Genomic DNA, 26,407 nt, shown 5'->3' with positions numbered 1-26,407 from the left:
CTCTTCCATCTCTCTTAGTCTCCTCTCCATATAGCAGCCTCTTGCTGTCTTCTTGAGACCTACCCACCATGTCTCTCTCCACTCTCTCCCCCTTTTTGCCTCTTCTCCCCCTTCTCTCTGCTGTAACTCATCTATTGCCTCTGTATTAGGATTTTTTATATGAAGGATTTTAATATGAAGGAAGCCATGCTCTTCTGTTAGGCACTAATAAAGAACAGTCATCCAGCCACTCTGTCTCCCTCTCTCTCTATGGTGGAGAAGTGGGATGGTTGTGTGTCGTGAGTAAACGATGGTTAAATACATCTGAGAAGCTTTTTCATTTCCTCATTAAGGCTCTGTGTTTCCACTGCACACCACAGCCTGGGCGCATTAAACAGTTCACCTATACACACATATACATACACACACACGCACACGCACACACACACAAACACACACACATGCACACATGCCAAGTATTCACACAGCAGCCCTCTGCCCTAACCCTTCACCCCACACCACCAAAAGGAAACGCAGGAATGTTTTAAAATGCTATAATTTGGAAAACACAACCTTAATCAGCTGCATGCCCGTGTTTGATGTGTGTCCCGTTTGTGTGCTTCAGTGTGCATACTGCCACGTTTTCTCATTGTAGTTATTGTAATTGTTTCCTTGCCCAGTAGCGCAGGCCCTATTTACAGTGCACAGGGGAAAATACAGCTTTTCATTGAAAAAGAGTTCTAGCTGAAGAGAGATGTTTTTTCTTGTGTTAACTTGCAGAATTTGGCTTTGAATCTGTCTTTAGTCAGCCACCGCCATAGGTAGCCAAAGACAGATTTGACATTATTTAGATCAAATTCCTCCCAATGCATTACCTTACATCTTCATGTACCTTCTGGCCACGTTGACCGGGTTTCCTCCATAAAATACCTAAAGGATGACAAAACTAACCAGTGTCTCCCTCTCTCTTTCTCTCTCTTTCCTCTCTCTGTCTCTGTCTTCTTCTCTCGTTCTCTGTCTCTCCCTCAGGTCCATGCTGTCGGAGGATAAGCTGGTGTTCTGTAATGGCTTGGTGCTGCACAGGTTCCAGTGCCTTCGTGGGTTTGGAGAGTGGCTGGACTCCATCCGGGACTTCTCCACCCACCTCCAGAGCCTAAACCTGGACGCCTCTGCCTTCGCCTGCCTGGCCGCCCTGGTGCTGCTCACAGGTAAAAACACAAGCCAGTGCTGCTCTTGACTCTTGAAAATAAAATCAGAATATATTCATATAGTGTAATGTAGATATGTAGGAAACACATTTTTATACTTTTTGGATGAAACAGATTTTATACTTTTTGGATGAAAAACATCTTGACAAAAATAGCCGTGTGGAGTCTGGTTTCAAAGTCTTTGCTCTTGGACCTGGAGCTGCTCTTCTCCACTCACACTCATACAAGCTGCTTATGCGTAGGTGTAAGGATACCGGCCCTCACACACCCTCTTTCCTTTGTCCAGAGCTTTGCCTTTGGTGATTCAATGTGACAGTGATCAGGTGGATACATCCACTAACGTCACAGATACGCTCAAACACACATGTGTGTGCATCCGTGTTCCCACACACGTCCGTCTGCAATAAGAACCCGATACCCAGAAGCACCTGCTGCACCTGCCGCACACCTGGCCCTCTAATCAGTGTGCAAGTGTGAAAAACTGAGGAGCATCACGGCTCTCACTGTGAATGTGTGTGTGAGACACAAGAGAAAAGACTTATATGGTACAGGAGTTTAGTTAAACTGCATTAGAAATGCATTAGAAATCGTCAATTACAATTACAAATGTAGCCCAAGGTGATGGAGGAAGCGTTTATAATTAGGCGCTGTCATGTCATTTTTTATTTTTAACATCCTCAAGTCAGAGTCAGAATCTGTACATAAATTTGTAGCGGGTAAAATGCCCCTCCCCCCACGCTCAGCTTCGTCTCCTCCACCCCCCTCCTCTTCCTCCTCCTCCTCCTCTCCTTCCCCGGTCTAACCCCTCCAACCCCATCCTCCCTCTCTGGGGGAGCACTTAACTCTGTGCCTGATCGACCAGCCCACCGTGGAGCGCCGCTCTGGAATGGCGTCTGCGCTGTTCTCAGTGGCGCTCTGCCACCTCGGCAAAGCACACAGCACACTGCCACCATAGAGCCGCCAGAGCCACCAGGCGATCGACCGCTTCAGAGTGGCCTGTGCAGAAAGGCAGTCATCGATCCCTCCCCAGGAGCTCGCGCAGATAGAGAAAGAAGGGATAGGGAGAATGGAGAGAGAGAAGCGAGAGAGCGTGTGAGAGGTCTGAAAGCCATGGTGAAAGGAGGGCTGGAGTGACTCTGCAGCAGCAAACACAGAACAAACAAAAGAGTCACATAAACAAACAATAAATAAGCTTCAGATAGTGGATACCTCAAACTGAGACTGGTCTTACAGCCTCCCTGCAGCACAGGCGGGCGTCGGTGTGCGTGTGTGTGTGTGTGTGTGTGTGTGTGTGTGTGTGTGCGCGCGCGCACATACACATGCACATGCACACAGTGGCTGGACACCCTGTTCTCTGCAGAATGAGTTAGTGTCACATTAAGCCTGGTACGGGTGCCATTGGAGTTGCTATGGGCAGCAGGGTGTGTGTGCGTGTGTGTGAGTGTGTGTGTATGTTTCTAATTTAATTTGGCTGCTCACAGGGCCGAATAATCAGCTAATTGTTGAACACTTTTGTTTCTGTCAATGTCTTAGATAGCAGGGAGTATTTGTGTGTCTCTTTGTGTGTGCAAATGTTTATATATAGTGTGTGTGTGTGTGCATTTGTGTGTGTATGTGTGTGTGTGTACACAGTGTGCAGGGGGCTTATTAGGTTAGACTGTGTATTGATCTGTAGTGAGTGAGACAGGTTAAGGCCTGTTAAGAACATGAGCCATACAGGCTAATGAGGTGGAATTCAATATAAAAGAAGATGTAGCTAATGCTCTTTCAGCTGAATGAGCTCTGATGTGTGTGTGTGTGTGTGTGTGTGTGTGTGTGTGTGTGTGTGTGTGTCGGTGTGTCGGTGTGTCGGTGTGTTACCTCTTTTTCCCAGTATGTCCTGACTTAATTTTTACAGTGTAATGAATTATTCTCCTAACGTCTCTGTCTGCCTGTCTGTCCACAGAGCAAGTCCCCGGCCTGAAGGACTCAAAGCGGGTTGAGGAGTTGCAGAATAAAGTGGTGTGTTGTCTGAGAGACCACCTGGGTTTCGGCCCCTCTTCCTCCTCGTCCAAGGCCGCCCCCCCTCTGAGTCGTGTGCTGGGCGTGAGGGCGGAGCTTCGTTCCCAGAGGACCCAGGGTCTCCAGCGGATCTTCTACCTGAAGCTGGAGGACCTGGTCCCACCCCCGCCGTTGATTGACAGGTTCCTGGACACTCTGCCCTACTGACAGCCGGGCTGAATCCACCGACAAACACACATCACGTCCTGTTTAAGCCTTTGCCCCCAGGAGCACGCATACACATCCAGAAGAGAGACTCACTCCCCTCTGACTTATGCAGAGCAGAGCGAGAGAGCCAATCCAACGCTTTTCACTCAAAAGGACAACCAATCGAGAACGCCTTTCACTCAAACGGACAACCAATCAAACGCTTTTCACAAATATAAAAGACAATTACTCAAACGCTTTACCACTTTTTATTTGATCCTCCTGTTTTTCTCACGTGGGGAAGGACGAGGAGGCCGAGGTGGACGACGGAAAAATGAAATAGACTTTTTACTGTCCTTTCTCCGTCTGGGTGGCAGCTCATCTGGCAAAAAGAAAGAACACCGAGGTTTATGAGCGCTGTGTTTATCTGTGTTCTGGCCGGGCTCGTCCAGTCTGAGGACTTCTTAGTAGGAGGGAAGGGGAGGTGTCAGTGTGACAAACGCAGGCTGTGTGAAAGAATGTTTTTCAAATCTGATGATGTCCCAGCGAAACACAAGCTGCTGTGTATTCTAATTCCTCCCGCGAAAAGGGAGGAAAGGGGGCGTTTTCTTTCTGAAATGTATCATCAGAGATCAGACAGCGTGCGCACATGTAAGCATAGACGCAGCGTTGCGTCTGCAGCGACACATCACAAGGCAGGACACAGATAACTCATAAACACATCGAAGTGGCTATCGAGTTGGGCTCTTGAATCCAAGTGCAATTTCTTAAGTGCTATCTTATAAAAAAAAAAAAAAAGGAATAGACGGAGAAGGAACGATTTCATTTCAAACTCTAAATTATTTTAATACAAAGACTCGTCCTGTACTGTCGTACGAGTAACTCCAAGAGAGAGAGACAGTCTCCGCCCGGCTCTAGAGAGCAGAGGAGATACTGTGCACTAACGATTGATGACTGAGTCACCCAGACTTGAACTTGCTGTAGTATGTTTTTTTTTTTTATTAACTCATTTTGAAATTAGAGGTTCGAGTAGGAGTATGGAGGAATGAACATGGACAGAATTTGGCTTTTAAAGCACTTACACCCTGAGAGGGGCTAGAAGCACAGACACACACCCTACCTGTTTCCCCGGGGGGAGAGAGGGGGGGGGCCGGGGAGAGGAGGGTGCTCGACAGATAGCTGTAAGGCCAGGGGTGAAACATTCCGCAGTCATGCTCTTTTTGTATTTGTTTCTATTGTGGAGGCTGTGTGAGCGTGTGGAGGACATGGCTGCATACCGTCTTTGTGTGTACGCTTAGAGAAGCAGGATCATATGCATGGTGTGTTATAAGCTGTCAAGAGCTGCCATAGCCTGTCAAAACAGCTCGACCTGTGTTTGTGTCTCAGACTGCGGCTCTATGGGGATCTCCCTAGGCCTCCACCACCCACTCACACACTCACGGCAGCAGTTTGAAATATGAAAAAAAAGCAAATTCTATAGATATAAATATAAATATATATATATACAAAACTAATATTTTGAAGTGTTTTTAGCTTTTTCAAATATTGTGGTACGAGTTGTGCATTGTTTTTTGAAGAAGAGAAACAAAAAAGAAAAAAAGTTGCTGTTTTTTCAATGTCCCTCTTTGGTTTGAGTTTCCTGTTCGATTATTTTTTTCTTTCTCTTTGGTTCACTGGATTTTCTGTTCAGCACTTTGAAATCATAAACTAGTTCTGATTATTCTGCCCGACTGAGTCCAGTGTTTTCATGATTGCTGTTTCTAAAATGAATTCTACTCTTCATATTCAAGGGAAAAAAGACAAGTCGAATCAAACATTAACAGGGTATGCAAGACATTTTGAAAGTGAACAAAAGAACAAATGTGAACAGGTATTAGTATATTTTGCATTTGTGTGTTTGAGTGTGTGTGTCACCATGTGTTTGGTCGGCGACATGAGCCTCTTGACAGGTAAAAGGCCTCCTCTTTCTCCCAAGGGACCCTGGGCTCTCACAGAGAGTGGAGGGGGATTAGGAGAGTGAGGAGGGAGTGACGGGGGAGGAAGAGGAGAGGAGAGGAGAGGAGAGCTTCATGTTAGCATGAGGTCCAGATCAGCCTCCAGCCTCGTTAAACACAATCGATCGCCACGGTGACATTTCACAGCACATGCCGTCTATACTGTCACTGCCATCACTCACTCACTCACTCGCCCTCCTGCACACCGGCCTGAGTGTGAACACACACACACACACACACACAGAGAGAGACACCCAGGTGATTGATAGTAACAGTGTGGCAGCGTGTGTGTGTGTGAGTGTAAGAAAGAGTGAGGGAGAGATGCATCAGAGTATGTGAATACACTGAGAAGACAGTTGCTCTATATGAAACTTATGATCTGACAACCACACTGCACCAAATCGCTATCCCAGGAAAATGTATATTTTTATTCATATTTGTCCCTTTCTAATCAAAATTCATTAGCTTTAGCTTCAGCTTCATTTACTTAGCCACTTGTGTGTGTGTGTGTGTGTGTGTGTGTGTGTGTGTGTGTGTGTGTGTGTGTGTGTCAGTGATGGCTATGGTAGACAAGACTCTGTCTAACACCTTCCCTCCTGTCAGGGATCGTGCTGTCGCTGTGTTTGATCAGCATGCAGGAAAAGAGCATTCACACCGTTTCCAGATGTAGTGGGATGTGTGAGTGTGTGTGTGTGTGAGAGAGTGTGTGTGTGTGTGTGTGTGTGTGTGTGTGTGTGCTAATCCTCTTTCTACGGCAGCGACATGTCTGAGTGACGAGTAATATAACATGACCACAGACCAGAGAGCTAAAGACTGAAAACACTCTCTCTCTCTCTCTCTCTCTCTCTCTCTCTCTCTCACACACACACACACACACACACAGAAGCTGTCAGTCTCCCAGCCAATCGATCAGTGCTGACAGATAGCAGATACCCCCAGAGTCTTAATTAGAGCTCCCATTAGAACACACACACACACACATTCAAAACAGCTACTTTCTGGTGGGTTTAGAACTACTGCTATTCCAATCAGAATTATAACATAAAATGGTTCCTGTAAGACTGCAGTTAAAACATCAGAATAAATAAATAAATAAATAAATAAACAACGTGACCTCTGTCGCAGTCACATCTTACAGTGATTAGGGCATTTATTGGATGCTGTGTGGTGGAGAGAGACTTATAGGTTATGATCTGGACTCCGACCCACATGCCTGTGAGCACATGACATGTGCCGCAGCCCGCTGAGCCACCAGGATATGATCTGATCTGATCACAGCTACTTTAAAAACAGTAAGATGCAGGAGGTAAGAAGAGGAAGGGGCTCCAGCTCCCTACTGGCTTCCTCTCCTGCTGACAAACTTCCTGGATTAGACTGGAACGGATGGCACCTGAGTCCTGGGCCTAACACACAAAACACACGCACACACACAGATACACACATGCACAAACACACACACATATAAGCAGACACATGAACCCAAACATGCTTGATGGTTCACTGTTGAGACGTTCACTGTCAGCGTTGTTCCTCCTCCTCAGTCTGCAGCCCTGGGAGTCCCCCTGGAAGTGGACGGACACACACACACACACACACACACACACACACACACACACACACACATACACACGCGCGCGCGCGCGCACACACATAAACACATTAGTGTACAGCACCAGGGGAAATCCCCTATTGATGGGGACTGTATCTTTTACTGTGGCCCCTCGCATGGTAAGCATCCGCTGAGGGAAGAGTGTGTGGGGGGTTGGCCTAAATGTCAAAGGTAAAAGGTGACGAAGAAGAGGAATGGAAACACGCAATAGACCCACATAGACCCGCTCACACAAGTTGATCCAAGAGTAGAGGAGGGGGAACCCCAATTTATCTCTCTCTATCTCTCACACACTCACACGCACAATGTCATGTCATACATAATCAATGTTATTTGCGTGACAGGATCGATGCTGTACATTCATGCTGTCAATAGTGTAAAGCCTAACAGCTAAAAGATGAAAATCAAGTTGACACTTTTGCAAAAGCCAAATCAAATCAAATCACTCACATATTCGCTGTAAGCCATTATTTCCCCTAATCAGCTTTAATAAGCAGGGGGTCTGTGTTATTTAGCGACACTGGGCTGTCACTGTCCTCTCCCTTGGGAAAAAGAAATATAGAAATCCTATGATCAATTTTAGGAAACATCACAGCAATACTTTAAAACATCATAGCTACTACAGGTCAAAATTACACCCTCAAAAAAATGTATAATAATCCTATAGTATAGAAAATCTTAATGCCATAGGATTTAAACAATATCATGAAGATGTGTTCCCTAAGCAGCAGGAGTAGCACAGACATACTATGAGTCCATATGGGATTATTATAGGAATATCACAGAGATACCATAGGGCCCACAAATACTATTCAAATACATATAAACTCACCACTAGGAACCACAGACGCACTTTAAGTCCCCTTAGGAATATTATAGGAATGTTATGGTGATTTTTCGTTATGGCTGGTATTTTACACCGGACTGCTGTAGATAGGACGGATTACAGGGGAACAGAAAGTGCCGGGACTGTGGGTTTAGGTCGGAAACTATTCTTGTGCGCACTAGGAAGAGAGTTGTTTACAAACAACAGAGTTGCTGTCAGAAACAAAACGAAAGCATTACTGAAAGTTAGCAAGTGAAATCGTTGACTTTCTTAACAGCATGCTAGCTGACTCAAATCTTTAGCAAATGAATTACATCCTTCAAAATAATTACACTGGTAAGCGTAAATGTTTGGTAAGTTTCGTTGATCTTAGCGACAATCGACAGGCGAAGTTAAAAAGTTAACGTCTCTACGGTTATTTAGCGGTACACGTAGCTAGTAGCTACACTACGTAGCGCTAATGCCACGATAATCAATGAGTTTGATATGGTGATGTTAGCATTTAACAGTTACATAACCAGCTAACTGCTACCGTGTGATGTGTATAAGAAGTAACACATTATCCCCATGTTAGAGGACAGTAAAGGGATTGTGAACAGTCAATTCTTTCCCAAAGCTAGGAACTACCGAGAGTCAAGAATAAGATGTGATGTCTACGAACTGTACAGGGCACAGGGATTTAGAGCACCTATAGTTGTAATAGAGTGGTATTTCCATTTGGTTATCTATTATTATATTTTATGTCTGTTTTAGACACGTTGTATTATATGTCTATATTATTGAATATAGGTTTATCATATGGTGTTATTAATGCACATCTCCCTGGTGAACTCTTTGGCTGTCAGTATATCAAGCAGTTATTAGTTGTTCACTGTGTTCAAGGACAGGATGTGGGTGAGAATCAATAAAAAATATTTACTTAGTTTATGAAGATGGCTACTTCAGATAGGTGGGTCTGTGTGTGTGTGTGTGTGTGTGTGTGTGTTTGTGTGTGCGGCACGCTCACATTCGTGTGTCTTCTACTGTGTGTCAGAGAGAGTTTATTTGATTTATTTATTCAATTATAATTGTGTGCTCCTCTGGTATTTACAGTGTGTCTATGGGTGCAGAGAGAGAAAGCTGAGCAGGTGCGGAGTGTATCTTAGGCCTAGGTGTTGGCTGTTGGCAGTCAGCGGGGCACATGGCAGAGGAAAGCAACAAGCTGACACTGAGGCGCCTGGAGGCACCAATCCACAAGTTCATTAAAGTGGCTTTACCCACAGACCTGGAAAGGCTGCAGAAACACCACAATAACATAGTGAAGGTAAATCTGGCTGAACACATGCAGCGAACACAGTCACATTCACACTCTCTCTCTCTCTTACATCCAGTCCACAGATGGATAACCAATCCTTTTTTGTTCATTTCTGCAGTACCAACGTAGCCAGCAATGGGACCGCCTTCATCAGGAGCATATCAATGCCAGCCGAACTGTACAGGTATATGATGATACATGATCAAATTCACAAAACCACAGATGTGTGAGTGTGTGTGTGAGAAATAGAGACAGAGACAGAGAGAGATCAGTAACAGGCCTGCCAGTCATTGGTGTTCTCTGGTATTCTCTAATTTAATAAAACAGAACATGTGAGCCAATTTCATCATCTGCTAATGATAAATTCCACTGTGTGTCATCAGAGAAGGTAATTTCACAAAATGAGCAATCCCAGAAAAATGCAACAAAATTTGTAAAAAAAAAAAAATTTGCAACAAAAAAATATGTATATACAGTATGTATAGAATCAGTGTTTGTTAACCTTCAGAAGATACCTTCTTTCTTTATATACACATACATATAGATATGTGTATATAAACACTAGTTCATTAGTGTGTGTGTGTGTGTGTGTGTGTGTGTGTGTGTGTGTGTGTGTGTGTGTGTGGTGTACTTGCGTACTTGTTCACATGGTGGGTGTGAAATGCCTTAGGGGATGTTGTTGCCTGGAAGCCACCATGTCTCTGAAGGTGAAATAACTCCAAACAGGCACACACCTATCCTCTCACCATTACCCTTCAAACCCCAGGGACACACACAGAGTGCTTTCCCATGTCTGCATGGTGTTAACCTAGGGTGGGGGTTAGTCTACTCTGCCTGTGTGTGTGTGTGTGTGTGTGTGTGTGTGTGTTCCATAAGTAAGATGAATATTGGCGATAATGTACAACAGCATGCCGTCAAAGAGAAGAGAGAGAGAGAGAGAGAGATATCACACGTTGTACTGGTCAGGAAGTAGAGTCATTTTCACAGGAAGTGGGCTCTCCTGTCTTTCTGAGAATATCTCTACACTCTGAAATGTAATTACCATAGTTTTCTCAGTATAAGTTTAACTGTTCGGTATGCCTTCCTGCCTTCCTTTCTGCCTATTTATTTGCATTGCCGTTTATCAATCTGTGTCCTCTGTCCTTTGTCCTGCTCTCCCTCCTTCCAGAAAGACAGACAGTAGTCTCTCCCCCACCTGATGATTGACATCTAATAGCCCAGATAACCAGATAACCCCCAGACAAAGGCAGAGACAGACTCAGTAGCCCCACATTAACCCACCTTTACCACAGCAACTACAGCACACACACACACACACACACACACAGAGGTGAGGGGAGTCAATAGTGTTTTACCATGAATATCTGCAACTGGGCATGTTGTTTCTCTGTCTGTGTATTTGAGTAACGTATGATTCATTTGCAGGCTGCCAGGTGCATGACCTAACAGTCTCGGTGTTAATCAGTGTTTTTCAGTTTTGTGTGTGTGTGTCTGTAAGCACGTATGTATGCATGTATGTTTATTCATGTTGTGTAATTAGCAGGATGTGTTATCGGCAGTGTGTTGACCTCCTGAGCCCTGGCCTTGCTGTGGCCTGGGGGGCTGATGGCTGGGATGTAATCCCCCTGTCACCCCTAGGGCAGGGCGGGATGAGGGGCTTGTGTTCCCCAGCCTCATCTGAACCTTATTAAGACCCCCCCCCACACACACACACACACACACACACACACACACACACACATACACACACACACACTGCAACCCCCCACCTCCTCCCACCAGAACACAGTTTACTGAGTCGCTGGAGCCCGTTATGTTCAGTGTGTCAACATGAGCAGTGTGTCAACTGGAGCAACATGCTCACTGAACAACAATCAATTTTTGTTTAGTAGGATTTGTTTATTTGAATTATTGTGTAAGAGAATCTTGTTTATAGTTTATACCTTACTATACCAAATGTTTTGTATTTGGGGCTGTTTATTGTGATCACTGTGTCCTATGTTGATATTTTAATAGGTAAGGTGATTGTACAGGTTAGTTATATTATAATGGCTTATTATGTTGTGTATCGTGTCTCAAGTGTGTGTTGCTGCTGTGATAGTTTATTAATTTACCTACAGGTTTGTCTCTCTCCTGTCTGTCTGTCTGTCTATGTGTCCATCAATCAAGTGTCCCAGTGTCCCTGTGTTTCTTCTCTCTTGTAGTTTCTCTCCATCTGTACTTTTTAGTCATGTTAGTCGATCCCACTGAGTAACCTGGTCCTCCTCTGTGTCCCTGCAGCAGCTGAGGGCCAACATCCGAGAGATGGAGAAGCTGTGTGGTCGGGTCCGCGCCGAAGACGCCGCTGCCCTAGAGAAGCTCGTCCAGCCCGTTAGAGACAGGGCATCGACCGCCACACGAGACTTCCTGCTTTTGCACTCTAGCCCCGCCCCTCAGCCAGCCCAACCTCCCGCCACTCAGCTGTCCAGCTGTCTGTCCAGCGGTTGCCGTACCGATGAGGATGTAGGCGGGGAGCCTGCGTCCGTCAGTCAAATTCAGCTCCACCTTCCAGAGATCCCTACTGATCAGAGTGCCGCTGAGTCCTGGGACACCCTGGAGGAGGTTTGTGTGTGTCTGGACCCCGTTGTTTACTGTACCCTAACACATAGTCCGGCAGTCATAATATATTTATATAATTTTTTTACCCTTGTAAAAGAGCCTATTTTTGGTAAGCTTGGTATTAGCCACTGTGTGTAGCTAAGATATACAGCACATGCCAACTAAATAATGAACATAGCGCTCCGGACATTTGTGTGATCGAAATAGATATGAAAGTGAATATGTGATTATCTGTCTCCCAGGATCTGAAGGAGCTGAGCGGTTTGGTGACAGAGTTTTCTCTGCTGGTCCATGTGAGTAAGACCACTCAACTCTACTGTGTACTTCTACTACTATGCTGTATGCATTTCACTAACTATATGTGTGCGCACCTACCCATGTGAAAGTGCATATCTGAGAGCTGAGTGTGACAGGTTGTTTTCCTATAGTGTTTCCAGGAAGTGGTGTGTATGTGACTGTGTGTGTGTGTGTGTGTCCTTTGAGAGGAGGCTGCACAGCTCAGTGGATGACTACTGGTGGGCCCTTGAGGCCCTCAACTGAAGCAAGAGGAGAGCGGGAGGAGTAGAGGAGAGATGGAGGAAAAGGGGTGGGGGGGGGGTGGAGGAGATGTCCACAGGGGGGGACACAGGGAACAAGGCATACAGCGGAGCAGGTGGAGAACAGACGGCTCAGATTATCGCTCTATCCTCAGGGATGGAGGGAGAGAAGCGGGGAGGCCGGGTGAGAGGAGAGATTAACAGTGAAAGGAGTCAGTCAGAGAGAGAGAGAGGGAGAGAGAGAGAAAGGGAGGGTGAAGCTACAGTTAGGGTGAAAAGACAGACAGAGGCATGGGGGGGGGGGGGGGCAGAGAGAGCATAGACATGTTGTTGTGGTGTCTCTAGGGTGGAAGGCACCGTTAAGGGAGCAATATTGCAGCGCTCAGCCACAGTGGAAATAACAAGTGAGTGTGTGTGAGGGTGTGTCTGTCTGTATGCGAGTTTCTCTGCAAGTGGCTGTTTGTGCGTTTCTGCATGTGTATCTGTATGCTTTTCTGTGTGTGTGTCTGTTAGGGCCGCATAATTAATAGTATAAGTGTATTTCGTGAATTTAGTTTCCACAATTAATAATCATAGAATTCGGCAATATCTCTGTAATCGAAAGTAGTCAGGATGTTGATATACGATTCAAACAGCACAATAAAATCATTTTGTTTTCTACATTATCAGAACTAATAATCGGAATTAATAAGCGTGACCACAATATTTAGCAGACTATTCAGGATTATAATTTTAGCCCGAATCGTGTGCCTCTAGTGTCTGCATTACTGTGTGTCTTGTTTGCCTTTGGGCTTTAGAAAGAGAGAGAAAACAGCACAGAGAAAGAGAAATAGAAAGAGACAGGACTTCGTTCTGATAAAAAAAAGAGGCATGGTGATTTGTGAATCTGACAGCTCTGTCTTCCTTTTAGAACAGGTCTTAAATCTTCCAAAACCATCGCACCAGGAAGCTTTTATGTGGATATGTATAACAAAAGCAGTAAAGACGGACAGGGCCAGGATATAGACGGCAGAACAGAATCTATCAAAGATGGCTTTCAGTTCAGTGTGAGGTGGTAAAAGAGTGAGGAGGGAGGAGAGGAAGAGAAGAAGAAGAAGAAGAAGAAGAAGAAGACGTGTGCTCTGGTTGTTGTTTGGTCACTGTGTCTGTCCAGCGCTCACAGAGAGAGACAGCTGCCACTCTGAATATTTCATGAGCTCTACACAATGCCCAGCACCCCCCCACCCACACACACACACACACACCCACACACACTCAATCCCACCCACCCCACCCCCAATGTAATCCCCCTCGGATCTACCTAGAGCCTCCATATACCCCTATGCCACACACACACTGGCACGGACACACACTCACACACGTACACACACTTCTCATATGAACTGATGGTGTGTAGCAGGATCTTCGGCAGGTAAAACTAACTACATGACAGGTGTTTGGTGTTTTACATATGTGTATATGTGGGAGAGTGTGCTTGCTTGTATGTGTGTGCGTGTGCCTGTGCGTGTGTGTGTGTGTGTGTGTGTGTGGTCTCCAGTGTATAACCCCTGTCCATCAGTCCCAGCAGGAGAAGATTGACAGCATAGAAGACAACGTCAACACAGCCGCTGCCAACGTGGAGGAGGGGACCAAGAGCCTGGGGAAGGTGTGTACGTGTGTGTGTGTGTGTGTCCTGACGATGTTGCTGTCTGCACTGATGCATGTGCCCCATGTGTGTGTGTGTGTGTGTGTGGTGTCTGTGTGTCTGTGTGTGTGTGGTGTTTGGGAGATGGGGAGATCGATGGCACTTTGCCTCCCAGCCATTCCACAGCGTTTGTCCCTATTGATCCGTTCGAATACGGAGGAAAGCTGCAATTAAGGAAATAGAGAGAGGAGAGGGATAGAGAGGAGTGGAGGGGAGGAAGAGTGATAGAGAGGTAGGATGAGAGGGGTGACAAGAGAGAGTCTATGTGTTTGCGCGTGTGTGTGTGTGTGTCTGCGTGCGTGTGCAACATTAAGGAGAGGTTTGAATGACTGTTTAATAGCTTTTCAGGAGCAGCATTTGGGTTTCCATTGTCAATTCAATACACTCTTTTACACTGTTTTGCACGTGCACACACACACACACACACACACACACACACACACACACACACACACATACACAGAGTATAATTCAGACAGACAACTCAGTGCCTTTTGCACATTACAGACTCAAAGTGTTGAACTTTGTGTCTGTAATACCCAGGATGATTATCTTACAATACACACACCTACATAATCTATTTTCTGCCTGGAAAGTGTTTATCAAAAAAAAAAAAAAAAACTTCTTAGTTTGGCATTACATTATGTGTGAAAGAAAGAAAAGGAAATAAATCAGATGACGTTTCTTTTGAGCTTTGACCTTGCCACACTTTTAGGTACATAGCAATGGAGGTGTGAAGTAATTAGACTGAAATTAGAAAGTAAACAGACGCTCACAGATGACTGTGATGATGACGATGATGGTGACAATGATGATGACGGTGACAATGACAGTCAGGACTCCTATGTGTCGAGGAAAACCTGTAAATTCTAACACTAGTGCTCATGGACAACACATGGAGAGTAAATAACTGTAAGTAAAGTAACTGTCATGTAAAACTTGGAAAATCAAGAAGGCTGTCACTCTGAAAATTTGCTGGAAATAAGCCTTTAGTAGCTATTTAAATAAAATCTCTTCTGGGGAGAGTATTCTTTAGGACTGTTGAACTCCACCTCCACCTCCACAAAGCCTGCAAGATAATGGCTGATAGAAATATCCCTTTTTAAATAATTAATTTCAGTTAAATTCACCCAAATAGGAAGATGTACAAAGGTTGACCTCTGTATGGTGGGCAGGTGTGGTTGCTGTATGTGTCACAAGAGCTAGTAGGCTGCACATTAGGCGAGGGGTGTGCAGAGATAAGGGAGATGAGAGGGACGTCAGATGTTTCAACGTTTGTTTGAAAGCCTGTTATCTGTCATCAGGTCAGGCAACATTACACACACACAGTCACACTCACAAATACCCACATTTCTCCCATCCTCTACAACCTGTACCCAGAGCCTTTCAACTCAACTTGGATGAAATTATAATTCCCTCAACTGCCACGGGGGTGGGGACAAGGAACGCTCGCTTTTGAACTAGATTAATTTAACGGTGAAGTGTTAATCAAGTGTGTGTATATGTGTGTATATGTGTGTGTGTGTGTGTGTGCGTGTGTTAGGATGGTCAGAGAAGTCACTCATTAATTGCCATCAGCAAAGAGCACCTTCCACTGTGATGATAACAGCTGTAATAACACACAGGCCACATCTCTCTGATTTCTCATAAATGAAGATTATGAAAACGCTAGGCTTTGATGCGGCTATGGAAGTGTGAGTTTACATTTACGCGTGTAGGCCTGTTTGTGTTTTTTTTTTTCCTCTGTGTGTCGATGTGTGATCATGAAAGGATAGACACATCCAAACACTATCGCATACTGTCTTGAAGCCTCAAAGGACTAACACCTCCAAAGGTGTGCGTGTGTGTGTGCTTGCGTCTTTCGTTTTAACTGTTGAATTGGGAGTCAGTGGGTTGTTTTTTTTTCCATTCTTGTCTCTTTCACTTAAATTCAACAAATTAAACTGCAGCATCTCCTCTTGCTTTCTCTCCCTCTGGCTCTCTAGGCGGCGGGCTACAGGTTGGCGGTGATACCGGTGGCTGGAGCGCTGTTGGGCGGAGTGTTGGGGGGTCCGATAGGCCTGCTGGCGGGGTTCAAAGCCGCAGGGGTGGCTGCCGCTCTGGGAGGGGGGGCCCTGGGCTTTGCGGGGGGGAACCTGGTCCAGAAGCACCGCCGAGCCGGAGTGGAGCTACAGATGAAGCAACTGACTGCGCCGCCGCCGCCAGAACCGCCAGCTGACCCACAGTCGAGCAAGGACAAGTGACCGAGCATCTGCGGTTAGCCAATCATAGCCTGAGCCGAGGAAACCTGCGACCTCCGACCTCAGTTGCTGGCAAGTCGCTGTGGCTCCTCCAGGTCGACTGACCAATCAATTGCTGTGACTGGGACTCCTCACAGACTAGACCTCCAGCTCCGCTCTCTTATTAATGAAAGACTGCTTCAAAGACGCTCACTATTAGAACTAATCCCCTAGCACTGCTGTAAAACAATGATTTAATTTTCTTACACAGCCTTATTTAAGAGTTGCATATGTTGATGTGTATGTGTGTGAATGGTGTTTCTGTAAGGGTGTTTCTCTGGCTGATCGGTTTTATTCTGAACCTGGCAAATATGAAGAAAGCAGTTATTTACACTACAGAGCTTAGTGTGTGGTTGGGTCAGTCTGCCATCCCTATGAAGTGCCTTTCTAGAGTCGAAGAAATGGTTGGCACTGGAATAGATTCCTCTTATATCAATTAAACAGACCCAACCCTTCTCTGTCAAACACTACCACTGTCTAACTACAGCACCAAACATGAGTGTGTGTGTTCCTCAAGCTGAGACCCCATCTCTCTTTTTCAGTGTTGAAGTTTTACACCAGGGTTTGCAAGTTTACAGATGAACATGCCTCAGTATCCCCTTATTGAGGAAGGGCAGGGCTGCTCTCTGTGCACAGTATGAAATGTCAGGCTGCTGTCCTGAAGTGAACTCTTCACAACTCACCGCTCTACTACTGACGTTTTCCTAACTTCCCACTCATTGATGTATATGAAACTGTGAGAAAGCAGTACTACAGCTATGTTTGTATAGAGACTGTATATAGATAGTTGGGTTTTTTTAAGTGTGAAAACCAAATTGCACAAAAAACGCCAAAGTGCACTTCATGGATTACGGTGGTCTACTTCAAACAGCATAAGAACCTGCCATTTATTGCTTACTATGCTGCTCTTTTCTTGCCAAATAAACTGCTTCTATTCAGTCAAAATCTGTGTCATCCATTAGATGAAATTAACACTCAAGTGATAAGATTACATTTCGGGGAGATGAATGTTGGAATACAAAGCATCAGACAACACAGGATCCTGTAAAATGGTTTTAATTTACTTTTTTCCATTTTTTTACTCTTCCCCTCTGAGATGACTGATTTAGAAATGGCATCACTCCTCCTCCATCTCGACCCTCCCCTCTGTTCCTCTCCTGTATGTGGGCTGATATGTCACTATGCAGGCTTCTGTTGGCCTCTACGGAAGGGCAGGGCGCACAGTACTAACTTAATGGGTCCCAATCTATGGTCCCAGTACTCTTATCTGGCCTCCTGTTTCGGATCCATTCAAATTGATCGGATCTCAGGGAAATAGACTTGTACCAAAACTTCAAGGACAAATGTAAAGAGACAAAACCATTTTAAGAGAACTAGTATAAAGTCCCAGACCGCAAATATTCTGTTCATCACATAGGTTTTTCCCCCCTAACCTCTCAGCGTTTAAAACTTGGGACCAGACGTGGGAAGGATGTAGTCTTTCTCCCCCGGCATGAAGACATATTTTACAACAGGTAAGCAAAAACAACAGTCATTTCATAGATTCATGTTGCACTACACCTTCATTTTAAAACATTTCCCCCCCCCCCCATTTGATTCCCGGGAGCACAGCTCAGAGGCTCTATGGCAAATCAGCGACATAATCATCTATAACCATTTAGTACCAAGGAGAGAAGGGGTGCATCTCAATAGGCTGGAGTAGCTGCGTCTCCTTGTCTTCTGCCTTGGGTCCGATTAGGAATTACATAATCAAAGTATCTCAAAATATCTCTTGCTTTCTATTCTTTCGCAACTCAGTGTGCATGGAGAAGATATGGAGATGACGCCACTTCAGACAGACATGTTATTGTACATTGTGCTATACAAATGAATTAGACTGGACTTGGTCCTATTGAGATGCAGCCATGAGGTCAGAGAGACTCCACAGGCATCTCCCAAAAGACAGGCTGAACTGGACTACCCACAGATTGGAACCATAGAACTGGAGTGAGGGAATTCTTCTGTTTTTCTACCCCCAAAAAACAAAAAAAACAAAAACAAAAAAAAAACAGGGTGATGGAAAAAGAAAGGAATAAAATAAAGAAAACTCTGCATTTAATTTAGACCAATGATGACAGACACGCCCACGTAGCACAAACATATTTACAAGCTCCAAAAAATAAAAAGTAAAAACACTTCTTCTTGATGTCCTAATGCCCCTAACCCCTGCCCACACACACAGTTTTCTTCTTTCCCCCCCTTCCTTTTTATCCAAAATAAAAATTGTACGTGTAAGAGTTATGAAAATATAGGTTATTCCAACATGGTTGTGTCATGGACTGCACTCCTCTCTCTCCTCCTCCTCTCTTCTTTTCCTCCTCCTCCTCCGCTCTCTCTCTCTCTCTCTCTCTCTTCAGTAAGGGTGTTGGGTGTTGCTGTTCTGTCCCGCTGGCCTGTCCCAACCCTAACCCCCTCCCTGACCCCCGGGGCGTGGCATGGAGTCACAGGATCACTGGAAGGCCGTTGAGGTCACAGCTCGTCACGGTCCCTGCTGAGGATGGTGTAGCGAGTCTCGCTGGGCGCCAGCTTCTGGAACGAACTGTCCGGGGGGTTGCTGGCCACTTCTCCTACCGTCTCCTCCTGAGGGTGAAGGGGGCACAAATACACAACGTCAAACTCACAAAAACGGGAGTCAAACTTCACGTGACATAGCCAACGGACTTCCAGTAACCCAAGTGGTGTGTGTCGATGCCGCTGCCTGACCTGTCCGGGCGTGCTGTCCGTGGGGTCGGGTCCATGGTGGAACTCTCGGTGTAGCTTCCCAGAGTGAAGGTCCAACACAAACTGTCTCAGCTTGCCGGGGACGCTGGAAAACACACACACACACACGCACACACACACACGCACAAAACACCCACACACAGAGATATACATTGATTGCGGCTGCACCCACAACGCATTCCCACACACAAAAGTCAGCAATAAAGACAGATCAGGTCGAAGTACGGAGCAGATCAGAATTAACCACACACACAAAACAATATTGCTTTGGGCAGCAATAGAAGATATTAGTCCTGGCGGTTGTGTCATGAAAGCAACATTAATCCATATCAACCCTGTCCTGTGAAGTGTGCTTATTAATGACAGAAGGTCATGAGCTGTTGTCGTATCACACAGGCAAAGCTGGTCCCCAATCACGGCTAACCCCGTGTGTCAGAACAGCATGCAAGCACACACACACACACACACACACACACACATATATATATATATATATAACATACACTGCACTAATGTAATTACAAGCTGTGTGCCACATGCAGTGGTGGGGAGATAGTGATGTGATGTAATTAGGTTGTGTTGGGCTGGTCAGTCCTCGGGCTCTGTCTATCTGATCAAACTCTGATTGGGGAGGAGGGGAGGCAGAGTGGTGGGGGGCAGAATAAATAAGATTAAATTAGATTAGACTGGATTAGTTTAGCACTAATTGCACGTGCCAAATCATGTCACATTAGCTCCGGTGTCCTGGCCCATTAATAAAGGACAGATTTTAAGAGGTGTGACATTTCTCTGGTATTCTGTAGGCAGCGTGTCATGGTGAGTGTGTGTGTGTGTGTGTGTGTGTGTATGGCGTGTTTGTCTAGTGAAATTAACTGTATTTAAGGAGACCAGATCACAATATCTACAATTTCTAAGTACTGAAATGGCTGCACACATACAACAAATTCACATGCAATAGTACATCGTTTGATAGAGAAAGTAAAAGATGGGGTACTTACGCTAGGTCTTTGAATTCGGGAAAGACATACATGTGTCTGAATGAGTCTATAGCGATGACAGGACAGTCAGCGGGGGTCTTCTGGATGTGCAGCAGAGGATGGCGGAACTTATCGCAGTCCGCATGCAGGAAGTTTATAGACCCTGAGGAGGAGAGAGGAACACAGTCTTGTTGGACCAGGAGCAGTTCAGCTCTCGACAAGGATCAAGGGTCAAGGATCAAGTATTAATGACGCACACACACACACACACACACACACTCACCTTTCTCGCTGATGAGCTGGCGAGCCACCTCATGTTGGAACTTCTCTAAGCTCTCTGTGTCTTCTTTAATATGGAACAAGATGAGGAATGGGATCCCCTCTTCAGTCAGCTCCTGGAAAACACACACACACAGTGGGTCAAAGAAAGATGGAGTCTGTGGAGTCTGTGGTTCAGTCTGCGGTTCAGTCTGCTGATGGACTAACCATAGACTGTATCCATCTATCTCTATATGTAGATCTACACATACAATTCAATTCAATTCAATTCAAATGAGATTTATTGGCATTAAATACAGTATCTGTCTATCTATCTGTCATACATCTAAACACAAATGCACAAAAATCCCCACTAATGGTTTATTATCATGCTGACAATGTGCCATGTGCAGAAACGGGGAACAAACCTCTCCGTTTTCGAAGGTGATCTCCCTGACCAGCGGGACACACTTGTCCTGGGCCCAGGCATAGGTCAAGTCGAAGTTGGTGAGCGACCCCAGGTAGACCATGTCGGGAACGCTCTCCCCCATAGGCTTGTAGATGACGTTGTCTCCACTGAACCTCTCTGATTCTGACACTGTGCTGAAGAGGAGAAGCAAAAAAAGTGTAAGATGGCGACAACAAACTAGAACTGAAATGGAAGAATGCCATTTAAAATTTGACCTAAAAAAAAAAAAAACTATATGGAAAATCTCTAAATATCTAAAGATGGTGCTCGTCTTTGTGTCTCACCCAAAGGCAGCCAGGAACATGCAGTCATCTCGAAGGATGTTGGCAACCTTCTCAAAGGAGTGGTAGTTGTCTGAGTCCTTTTTTTCAAAGTAACCTATGATGTTTCGCTTGCTCCTCTGTTGAATAAGAGAGGGAGAGTGTTGGTAAAGGAACTGGCACCATTTATTTTATTAATATTTGCACATTTAGTATGTGTAAATGTGTATTTTTTATACACTGTGTGTGTGTGTGTGTATTTGCCACTCACATCCACAGCATTAACCTCCTCCATTGAGTGTATCTCTTTGATGGGGTCGACCTTCTGCTGGCGGATGAAGTCGGCAATGGCTGCCACTGACCTCTGCCCCCTGTACTCCCTCTTCATCATCATCCCGTTACGGAACAACTTCAACGTTGGGTACTTGGTGATGCGGTACCGCTGAGCTATGTCGGCTACAGGGTAACGGGGGAGAAGTAGGTAAAGACGGACAAATCAATTGATGAAGAGGGAGAAGCAGACTAAAAACACATGGGGATGGGAGGCTGGGGAGAGGAGTGGTGACAGAGACGGCGGTTAAACCTCAGTCTGAAAACACTGCCTTCAGTCAGCTCTGATCTCCCACATGAAAGCTGCCCCCCGCCAAGAGTAAATATTCTCTCTGCACACAGTGAGCGAGTGTGAGTGTGTATGTGCGTATGTGTGTGCTTGTGTGTGTGTGTGTGTGTGCATGTGGCAGGTGTCAATCTCCCTGCAGGGTGTCTCTAAGCCTCCAGTCTTCACAGGAAGCAGCAGTTTTGTCATTAGTCTTCAAACAGTTTGCAGGTCATCAATAATTCTCTTTAATTTGCTTTATCTCAAAAGGCTGAGGCTGGCGGTTTATGTGTCTGTGCTTTGGTGTGGTGGGCATCTATGTGTACATATGTGCATCGAATGTAGTAAGGGGTGTGTGTGGCTTTTTTTGTTTGTTACTTGTATATAGAGTGTGTGTGTTTGTGTTTTAGGAGTTTGGGGGATCAGATGACCATTAAAAGGGTATTATAATAATATTTTATTAATAACAATAACAATAATATTAAGAAAAATAAGAATAAGTAAAGTTTGTTTGTTGGAAAAACATTTTTCAACTGTACTGACTCCATTATTTTCACTCTGACATTTACAACGCATAATGTGTTGTTGTTGTTTGGCACTTTTCTTGACAAAGTCACTAAGTGCTGAAAAAGAACAGAAAATAGTTTGAAACTAAATAAGGAGACAAGACTCACGATGTTGGTCACAGTCGACACGAGCAAACACCACCTGCTTGGCGTCAGGATACTCCTCCCTCACCACGTTAGATGCCTCCTCAAAAATTGGATGGAGCATCTGACTGAACCTACACCTGTGGGGAGGTGGGGGGGAGAGAGAGAGACAAGAGAGAGAGAGAGAGAAGAGAAGAGAAGAGAAGAGAAGAGAAGAGAAGAGAAGAGAAGAGAGAGAGAGAGATAAAGAGGAAAGGATTTGATTATGCAGTCAACTGATTATGCTGTCAGTTGATACAGGAAGCAACACACATCCTAAAGTCAGCTTTCACGCATCACCAGTGAAACACATATTACCTGATGTTGACTGGAACGGTTTAAAATACAAGCACAGTCACAGCCCTCCAATTCATAGTATTAAATTTCATTTGGAAGGCAAACAGCAGATGATAGCAATCAGATTCTGTTTACGGCAACATGTGACATTCATAGGAAATGCATGAATCATCGTAAAAAATAAAAAGCAGAGGTCCTGAGAAGAGGACTGGGGGAAATACGGTGGCAGTGCAACAGCAGAAACACACTTACCAGTCTGCATAAAAATTCACTAATGCCACCCCAGCATTATCTGCAAGGAAACACACACAGGAAATACATATAAGCCTCGACATTTTACTAAATACAGTCATTAACACATTTTACTGCTAGTAAAATTTCTGCTCAATTAGGCTAATTAAATTTAAGCCCTTGAGTTTTCTGGAGCTGAAGGAATGAAATAAAACAAGAGGAAGGTGGGGAAAATGAATAAGCATCCCTTGAAAACAACTGAGAAAGAGGAGAGAATGGATGGTTTCCATGCTTTGAAGAGGAAAGTGTGATGCCTTACTGAGGATGTCATCGATGTTGCCTGTGTCCAGACTGGTGATTTCTGCTTGTCCAGGAGTAGAGAGGCCCATCGCCTATAGACACACAAGGGAGAGAGGGATCAATAATTAAACAAACACAAAAAAACATGCAGGCATGCTGATAAAGACCACTATGTGGCAAAAACAGAATTTAAGGACAGTCGACTGAATGTTGTTTGAGTCTTACTAAGTGAATGAGCAAACAAGCTAAGATAAGATAATCCTTTATTAATCCCACAACAGGGAAATTTATAAGCTATAAAAGAGGACTAAGCCTGACAGCATAATGTCCAGCATATCTAAACACTGACACAACATGGATGATGCTGAACACCAGCTTTCATCATGTTCTCAAACTCAAAGTTCACATGAAGAGACCAAGGCACCAAAAACCCCACAGGGCATCTGGTGGTTCAGTGGGCTGAGGCACATACCATGTAAACGCAAAGTCCTGGGTTCGAATCTGGCCTGGGACCTATGTCGCATGTCATCTCCCTCTCTCTCAATCTTTTCTGTCTCTCTCTACTTTGAAATATATAAGAATAAATTCCAAAAAATTATCCTAATAAAAGAAAGTATATAGCTTTGAAAATGTAAGCTTTCATCTAAACTACCAAACAGATATGAATCCATTTTCTTGCCGCTTATCCGGCTCAGGCTCGCAGTGGCAGCAGGGCAGGCGGAGCAGCCCCGACGTCCTTTTCCCTAACAACTTCCTCCAGCTCCTCCTGGGGGATCCTAAGGTGCTACCATGCCAGCTGGGAGATGTAGCCCCTCCAGCGTCTCGTCCCAGTCACTTGTGCCCGGTATATCTCCAAATGGAGGCATTCAGGCAGCATTCTTAGCAGGTACCCGAACCACCTCAACTGGCACCTCTGAACGCAGATAAGCAGCATCGACACCGAGGTCCTCCTGGATCGCTGAGCTCCTCACCCTGTCATGGAGAGCGAGCCCAGCCCCCCTGTGGAGAAGCCTCATTTCGGCTGCTTGTATCTGCGATCTCATTCTTTCAGTCACTACTCAAAAGCTTGGTCACAAAAAGATAATGCACACACTTTATATACATCACCTTTTTTCTAAGACTTTTTATCTATGGCATCTTATCTTTTAGAGGACATGGACTAGAAGCTTGGTGAGTCTAATGCCGCATTCCAGAAATGTTGGAAAGTCGAAATTTCCGAATTTCTACACAGAAAAATGCAATGGAACGGACCTTCAAGTAGGAATTCCAAGTCAGAAACTCGGGCAAGATTTCTCACCTCCAAATTTTCTGAGATGCAATTAGCCTATCTGATGTCATGTCAACATGGCGGCATACACTGTAAATGCTATACTTTTAACATCCTCAAAAGACACTTAACATTAAATCCATCAAAACACCTGTATGGTAAATGGTTAAACATAGGAATTTGAAAAGTAAAGCTGCACTTAAAGCTGCTAACATTCTATGCTACCGGGCTAGCCAACATTGCCATATATTATTGAAATAACATTAGCTGTTGCATAGGGAACACTATTTTATGTTGGGCAAATTCAATCTCGCAGGCATTTCTTCCCTGGTTTTTCCCGAGCTGGACCACTGTAACACACAGAGGTTGTAATTACGACCTACTAACTGGGAATTTCCGAATTCCGACTTTGAATGTAATGCAGCACAAGGCCAGAAGAGCACACCTCAACTGGCACTGAGTATGCTCTATACAAGGAAGGGGAACTGGGAACAAAACATGTGTCAGACAGAAAGGGCCAAATCAGCCACTACTCTGTGTGTCAGCCAGGCTAGTTAACACTTCAACATTCATGATGGCTGGAAATGATTCCTGTAGAGTGTGCTTATCTGATCTGATGTCTGCTGACTTGAGATCCTGCTCAAACAGGATATGTGCCAGCCTACCTCCCCCAGGTTATGACAAGCAAACACATCATAATGTATTCTAGGTGAGACAACAGTAAACAATGAAACAGGTAGAGCTGGCTCTGCTTCAAGCTTTGTTTGTGTAAACTGTATGGTAAACCTTAAAAATGTAAATTATATTATCATAGTATAAATATTATAATATGTGTATTATAATGTATACAACACAAAAGGTTTTCTGCCCATGCATACATTCACTCACACACAAATCTATATTCAGAGCTTAACACAAACTGTGGAGTACCAGTATGGTAAATTGATCTTATAGTATGTGGAAATTCTTCTGACTGTCCTTGTTTTAGCAATGGGTTATTAAAATATTTATTGATTCCCTTTACAAGGAGAGCCATCTCAACACTGAGCACAAAAAGTTGCAGCCATGCCTTTTACTACAATGATACAGCCATGGTCTGATGTGAAATGTCATAAATGCTGTGATTAACTTTGTAAAAGGCACTGGTCTGCAATCAGATGGGAAACAAAAGTTTTCATTTCAGGCCCAAACTCTCAAAACAGCAGAACAGCTGCGCTGTGTCTAGTTCCGGGTTATCAGCCAATAAGAATGAGCCACAACAGAGGAATTCACCAACCGGCTAGCAACATTCCGGGGGACAGATACAGATTCACGAACGAGTCTGGCAATAACTTTATGCATCCGTAGTGTAAATCCATTAAACAAACGTTAAGCCTGATTAAACATAGCACACACACACATTCATTAAACAAGCAGATTTAGCTAACCATGCTACCTATTAGCAGTTCATGTACAGATGTCAAGATTTGGCAGCAACTAGCTCAATACTTCTCTTCTCTTCTTAGTTCATCAAACTAAGTTATCAGTAGTCCAACTTTCTCTGATGTATTAATTGAATTTCCGCGTGTGATGTAACGCTGTGTGGGCAAGATAGCATCTATGTAAGCCGAGTTAGTTAGCTTAACACTGTAGTTAGCTACTAAATTAACGTTACAGTTGGATAACTTCGTGATGTGACAGAAGTAGCTCTGCGTCGCTGGCCGATACACAGTCATAGGGCCACCTCAGTGATCTTGCTAGCTAGCTGAACTTCCAAAAGCGAGTGAGCCGGCTCGCTAGCCACGTTAGCCACTTTACTAGCCATGTCCCATGTCAACAGAGGTATGTCGGCTAGCTAGTAGCTATCTAGCAGCAAGCTAACTAACGTTACTGGGCTAACGTTAGCTTGGTTGGCTAGCTTAACAGCAATGGACTATTTAGTGTAGATTACAGGGCTGAGATGCAGATGCTTACCAGCAATATACTCGTGAAGAAACGGATATCGAGAGAGGGAAATATTGGTAACAGTTTCATTGTATAATAGAGTTAGTGGAGGTTATGATGTTGCTCAGTCTTCCCAGTCTATCTCGACGCCACTCTCCTCACTACAGCAGGAAACGGACGGCGAACC

General features: G+C 44.7%; 3 protein-coding genes across 3 annotated transcripts; 2 read left to right on the top strand and 1 right to left on the bottom strand.

Moving 5' to 3' along the window:
* Positions 1-1,011: 1,011 nt before the first annotated feature.
* LOC139644772 (nuclear receptor subfamily 4 group A member 2-like) lies at positions 1,012-5,099 on the top strand. The gene is made up of 2 exons (XM_071520251.1): positions 1,012-1,187; positions 3,133-5,099. The coding sequence occupies exons 1-2, from the start codon at positions 1,013-1,015 to the stop codon at positions 3,393-3,395; spliced, it is 438 nt and encodes a 145-aa protein (XP_071376352.1). The 5' UTR covers position 1,012; the 3' UTR covers positions 3,396-5,099.
* Positions 5,100-8,009: 2,910 nt separating this feature from the next.
* On the top strand, positions 8,010-17,129 carry stx17 (syntaxin 17). The gene is made up of 7 exons (XM_071520244.1): positions 8,010-8,139; positions 8,896-9,106; positions 9,216-9,281; positions 11,378-11,698; positions 11,938-11,988; positions 13,790-13,876; positions 15,901-17,129. The coding sequence occupies exons 2-7, from the start codon at positions 8,984-8,986 to the stop codon at positions 16,156-16,158; spliced, it is 906 nt and encodes a 301-aa protein (XP_071376345.1). The 5' UTR covers positions 8,010-8,139; positions 8,896-8,983; the 3' UTR covers positions 16,159-17,129.
* Positions 17,130-17,234: 105 nt separating this feature from the next.
* On the bottom strand, positions 17,235-26,391 carry erp44 (endoplasmic reticulum protein 44). The gene is made up of 11 exons (XM_071520235.1): positions 26,251-26,391; positions 23,050-23,122; positions 22,752-22,791; positions 22,188-22,303; positions 21,190-21,374; positions 20,943-21,058; positions 20,618-20,792; positions 20,215-20,326; positions 19,953-20,094; positions 18,937-19,039; positions 17,235-18,813 (listed from the first exon to the last, which is right to left on the bottom strand). Exons 1-11 carry the CDS (start codon positions 26,308-26,310, stop codon positions 18,703-18,705), a joined length of 1,233 nt encoding a protein of 410 aa, XP_071376336.1. The 5' UTR covers positions 26,311-26,391; the 3' UTR covers positions 17,235-18,702.
* Positions 26,392-26,407: the final 16 nt, after the last annotated feature.

The sequence above is a fragment of the Centroberyx affinis genome, unplaced genomic scaffold (genome assembly GCF_046629955.1).
Source record: "Centroberyx affinis isolate AG114_WGS23_722 - 3 ecotype Tasmania unplaced genomic scaffold, CSIRO-AGI_Caff_v1 ptg000782l_1, whole genome shotgun sequence".
Taxonomy (NCBI): domain Eukaryota; kingdom Metazoa; phylum Chordata; class Actinopteri; order Beryciformes; family Berycidae; genus Centroberyx; species Centroberyx affinis.
The sequence above is the reverse complement of the archived record's forward strand: the minus strand, read 5'-3'. Positions and strand labels throughout refer to the sequence as shown.